This window comes from Diachasma alloeum, unplaced genomic scaffold, assembly GCF_001412515.2.
Source record: "Diachasma alloeum isolate Michigan unplaced genomic scaffold, Dall2.0 Dall_scaffold_01345, whole genome shotgun sequence".
Taxonomy (NCBI): domain Eukaryota; kingdom Metazoa; phylum Arthropoda; class Insecta; order Hymenoptera; family Braconidae; genus Diachasma; species Diachasma alloeum.
The window spans coordinates 24,953-30,952 of record NW_021681448.1 but is presented as its reverse complement, the minus strand read 5'-3'; the positions used below and the strand labels follow the sequence as shown (position 1 = coordinate 30,952).

Here is a 6,000-nt window from a genome sequence, read left to right as displayed (position 1 = left end):
CCACAGGGTCAGATTTTCGGTTTTTACTTGGAGCAAGGGTCAGATTTGTTAACACTTTCTTTTTTTATTTGGACAAGGCATGCAAGCGGAGGGGCAAGAGTGGTTAGAATAGATTCTGCAACCTTCTCCGCTTGTTGGATAAAAATGTCAAGCCTCCGCATACATGCATCTCCCCTCCACCCTCCCGTGAAATGTCGATTTTCGAGATTAAAAAAAAAACAATAATTGCATTTTTTATTTCAATAACGCATGAGTAAATAGGGATATGAACGCAGATTTAATATAGGCCCATAGAATTACGGGGACCGGCAAGGATTTGGAAAGTCTGAATGCAAGTCCTGCTTACACCTAACAAGTGCTGAAGTGGGACATAACCAGAGGTAGAAAGGTCTCGGAAGCACTTGGGAAGAGGCTTCCCAAGACCTATCCAGTTCTGAACGGAGAGACCTAAGTAGAATTTGTCAGGTCCAATTATTCGACTCGGGAGGAAGCCCTTATATCCCCCTTGAAATAGTATTTTTCCGGCCTGTTGCGAAGGGATTTTTTACTCGTGTGGCGTTGGCCTCCGAGCCGTAGGCGAGGAGTGACCAACCACACGAGTAAAAAAAACCCATCGCGACAGCCCAGGAACAATATTTTTCTGTAGTGATTTTCAAGTTTTCGAGTTTGGGAAGTATGTAATACCAATTCCCAGACGAGAAATCGTGAGAAGCAGTACAGAAAATGCATTATTCTTCGTCTGAAGTAATGAAGGCCTCAAAACAGTGTGGCAGTGAATGTTGCAACACTGTCGCTCGAGAGGTCGACAGGGACTCACTCGCACCGCGCGGCGCCGCGTTTCTCTCCGTTCGGCGTTTCTTTTCTTTCTTTAGCTAAACAAATTCCCCGAGAAAAAAATGGATAACGCCAACGCTTAATAAAAGAATTGAATGGGGAACTCAATTTTTTTCAGAATTTTCAAGTGTCGCGAAACACGCTAAAATATAAAAAAATGAAAATGGGCGGCGCCGCGCTCATTGAGCGAGTAATCGACGCTTGAATTAACCTGAGTCGATACATTTCTCTAGTTTTTGATATTCTCCATTTCGGGATTATGTTTCTCTGTTTAATTCAAAAAATTTCCCATGTAAATTCATGTTTTTGTTGGATAGTCTTTCGGAATTTCACGTCTCCATCAGGAATGTCTGGGATTTCGGTGGCCAGAAAAGGCAGTTAAACCGGCTCCTACCAGGCATTTCGAATATTCCACTAGAATTCACTACAGATAATACCCAGTGGTTTGTGCAACCATTTCTCGGAAAATACAATGCAGCTTTTATTGTTTCACATCCTCGATATTTACGTTTTTTATCCCTCATTGACATGGATTAAATCACCATCTGGCTGTTCCCCGGGGGTTGAGCGTCTGTACCTTTGGGAAGTCAAAAAAATACTGGAAGAGGAATAGAAAAAAAGCTTAGCGAAGGGATGGAACGCTGATTTCCACTGAGGTTATTGGAAATGCAAACATAACAGAAGCAAGTGGGTTATCATCTTGGCAAACATAAACTCTGAATGCCCTCCGGGGAGTTACCGGTGAAGTCTCAAATCGATCCTCAAAGTTGCACTCAACATCTTCATTGCCTGATGGAGTGTTTAGCGATGTTTCAATCATCAATTTCATGAACTGAGTTTGTGAAAATCTCTTTTTGTATCGAAGATACAGACGCGTATTGAATTGGATTTAAAGGGAGGAGAGAAATCATGACATTTCAGATTTTACTGAATGTTTAATGGAGTTCCGAACTTTTCATCGCCAGGGGGTTGAAAATTTTCCAATTGACTCAAACTTTCATTCAGAATATGAAGATTCATTACCAAATTACGCTGAATTAGTGATTAATTGGAAATTAAAGAATATATCGAGGGACTACTCACTGCGAAATCACGTGAAATCACCAAAATCACTTCCGAAATCACGTGAAATCGTCTGAAATCAATTAAATCACCGATCAGTGGCCCATTGGTGTAGTACAAACCGTGCAAGTAATTCGTGATTTTGAAATTGACACGCCTATCAACGATGATAATAAAATGCCGTACTCACTGCCATTGTAAAATGGTAAAATGGATCGCTTTTCATCCTCATTAGCTCAAGATTGGCGGAGTGAGATCAAACAAATGCGTTATTATTTGCCAGATATCATTGCCAGTTTTGATTTTCATAATTTGACACAACCCGTTTTGTCCCACCTCTATAATTTATTAATTTTATTTTTCTAAAATCACTGATTTCGAATTAATGCAATTATTTGGAATCATAAAATCACCTCCTGTGGCGCTCGAAATCACCGAAATCATTTTCCCAAAATCACTGAAATCACCTCTGAAATCATCCGAAATCGACTTCATTTCGAAATCATAGTGTCACTCAATTATGGAATGAGTAGCCCCTCGGAATATATTTCGAGGAATAATTGAACTGAAATTAACAGGTTCGATTTTTTAGGTAATTTTTGAGATTTCAGTGGAAATTAGACATGATAAAAATTTTCGGGATTTGACACGGAAAATTCAGACAAAAATTTTTAACACTGTTGACCTGTTTGGTAATTTTTCTCCAAATTTTGTCTTCATGTGAAGAAATCACTGAATTCCAGAATTTCGCACTCCTTGAATTTCCCAATCGCGAATTCCTAAAAATTGGAACGGATCCCCGAAAATCAGTGACATGTTCCTGAACATGAGAACTTTATCTCCGTAAATTCCAAAAATGATTATTCTACATTTTTTCCTCCAGAAATTAGATTCGAAGGGATTCCCATTGGATTCCATTCCATTCCGGCCGGCATGCACGAAGTGTACAAAGCCCGTGTGGCATTTAAACAGAACGCCGGAAGGCGGTAGATGCTGGCACCAGATCGGAGAGGGACGAGTGGAGGCTAGTTGCTGGCTTGCAGATCGCCTCCCCCGCCCCCTCCTCGTCCTCCAACCAAGCCATCCACCGTTTTCCCAAGGTACACTCGACTGGGTCAGTACTACAGTGGGTGAATCCCTCGACACAGGTATTTGCCGATAGGCATCCCTCTGTGGTCACCAATGCCTGCGTTTCTCAATTCAACTCAAACATCGAGGTCCTTCTTTCCAATCAGATTTAACATCTGTTTGTATTAAAACTCATTTTGTCTCTCAAATGAGTTCCCCTTTGGCGAATCAATCTCACGACGATGCAAATAGCTCGGGAAGTTGGCGTGGAGGGTGGGGCTAAAATACTGGGAATCAGGAAATATATTGAACTTTATGCTGTATCAGAGTCTGTGGGGGATGGAGTGGAGCTTTAAAATATGCATGGGCACTGGATGTATGCATGTGAGCGAAGAGAGACGTGCTCGATAGAGCGGAAGGGACTGACTTTGCACGGGATATGCGGTGAAATGAAGCTCAGCTCCATCACAATCATCCTTTTTTTATCGATATGTGGAAATGTATGCACATTCTGGGGGGATCAAAAAAACGTGTGCGTTAAATATTAATGCGCGGGGCGAATGGAAATTCTGGAGAGTCGCGGGTGAGCAATTATACGATGCAAATTCTCCCAGTGGTTTTCTTGGATTTTTTTTTCGCGAGGGGCAGCGAGTTGACCATATGGGTTTACCTGTATTTTCCCCAGTCCATGTAGGCTTGGTAGAGGTAACCGAGGAGGGTAAACTTGTCATCGCGATGTCTTATGGACTTCAGGGCTCCGCGCCACTTTCTCACTGCTGCCTGCTGCTTGTGGGCACGGTAGAGCTTCAGGCCCTGCTCCACCTGAAGTGAGAGTGAGTGAGAAATGAGTTATTTATTCGGGAAACTGAAAATAAATTGTAAGGTAAAATTCATGCTCCAGGTGAATTATATCATAGGGTTACACGCAGGAAAATATTTATTAGAAGAACCTACCGAATTCGCTAGATAACTCTATTGGATTTCTATTGAATTTTCTATTAGTTGTGGGCGATTCTATTGAGATATTTTCTATAGAATTTTTTCGGCTCAAATTTTACAAGTTTTTCCATTCCATTTTTCTTTTCTTTTCATCAAGAAAATCAAACAAAAAACTTAGAAAATTTGAGCCAAGAAAATTCTGTAGACGATATCTCAATAGACTAAGTTGTACAGTAAAATCGAATTCCATTGACTTTTTCTGTAGAATATTTTCCATTGAATATTTGAATAGAATCGGCAAAAACTAATAGAACGTTCAATAGTAATCCAAGAGAATTGTCTAGCGAATTCGGTAGGTTCTTCTAATAAATATTTTCTTTTTCTATGAAATGTTTTCATATGTGTAATCATTTTTTAATGTTCGACTTGAAGTATAATTTCTTATTTATCCCGTGTCCCAGTTGAATTAATGGGTGGGTGTCCGCCTGGTGGTCAACTTTAAGAATATCGAAGAATTAGAGGACTAGAATAATTTCAAGCAATCTCAAATATCATCACGTTATAAGTGTTAATGAGGACTAATTCAGTGTCCAATTTTAGCCCAATAGTATCAGTCGTTTTAAAGAAATCGACATTTGCTTTTAAATCATTTTTTGCAAACATCTTGTCATACTGTCCAACTGATTTTAATATTTCTCTCTTGAAAATATTCATCTCCCTGTCTTCTATCTCATATTAACTTGAAATTTGGCATAAAATTTTCTCAATCAATAAAAAAAAATATATATATATGTATCGATTCATAAAGAGCTTTTGAGATATTCTCATTTTTCTATTCTTTTTTTGCTCAGAATCCTTACGTGCACTCTAACTTCTAAACGAATCGAGATTTTAATATAAAATTTGGCATGAACTTTCCTCTTATCCTTGCATCGGTTCGTATTGAAAATGGGCTCAACTTTGCATGTAAATCGATCTAATTGAATATCTTGAAAACTGCTCAACCGATTTAATTTAGCCCATAAGAATTCAGTGAACAACCAAAATGGAACCATTTGGAACCCTGCTATCAATTTAATGATAGCAGAGGAGGATAAACACACTCCTAAATGGAAAATTATTTATCTCCTAAAAAGAATCGACATGACAATGATAACAGTATCAACAAAGCGTAAAAACTTAATGAATCGTTTCTCGATATGCATCCCGCCTGTTGTTTCATGCCAGCTGTACAGGGCTTTTTGTCCCATTTTGTGGAGAGAAAAGACAAAAAGGAATCTTTCATTCATCAAGGAATATGAATTAAAAAAAAGGAAACACTTGAAAAATTTTTGTCGTTTTTTTCGTCAATCGTTATTATTTCAGATGAAGGCTTACAATAATAAGCAATACAATAAGAATCGCGGTTGAATCATCATCATTAATCTGATGTCTCCTCAGAGTATTATCATGATTCGAGGCACTGCTAATAAAAGTAACAATGATGTAACAATTATAAGAATATCAAGTAGGAATAAAAAATTACTGAGTGGTTTTTTTATGTGGATCCCGCCAGTTGCTTCATGCCAGCTACACTAGGCTTTTTGTTTTCTTCTGTCGAGTCGGAAAAGTAGAGAATAAAGAAAAAGATACATTAGAACAGAAGAAAAAAATATAAAAACAAGCAGGGAAAAATTGAGAGTGACTATAACAGTCTTTATAGGGGTGAATGTTTGGTGACACAATGGATAATTTTTTCGGTGGCCTTTAAAGAAATTGATGGAGTAATCATCACTCTCAAATAATTAGTAACAATCTTATGTTTTTTCACAATAAGAGACAGCGGATTTAAATGAAGCGTCTTTAATCATGCAACATCTCGAGAACCGTTAAGGGGAATTTCTGGATTTTTATTTAATTTTCGAAGTTTTTTTGTTTGTAATTTAGTGAAGAAATATTAATTATGAAACCGTCTGTTTTATTCCAGTCTCTCCTATTACAATAATTGCATACATTTTTAAAACTATTTTTTCTCCTCGCCGGATTCGGCATGAAAAGACTCGATACAATAATGATGGCGCCATCAAGAAGGAATAAAAAATTAGTGAATCGTTTCTC

General features: G+C 38.2%; 1 protein-coding gene across 1 annotated transcript in view; it reads right to left on the bottom strand.

Moving 5' to 3' along the window:
* The window catches only part of LOC107046377 (43 kDa receptor-associated protein of the synapse homolog), a gene marked incomplete at its 5' end in the record, with an annotated part of 41,039 nt that overhangs the window by 12,681 nt on the left and 22,358 nt on the right, over window positions 1–6,000 (bottom strand). The window contains 1 exon segment of the mRNA XM_015268986.1: window positions 3,635–3,786. Within this exon segment, the coding sequence (XP_015124472.1) occupies window positions 3,635–3,786 (152 nt within the window).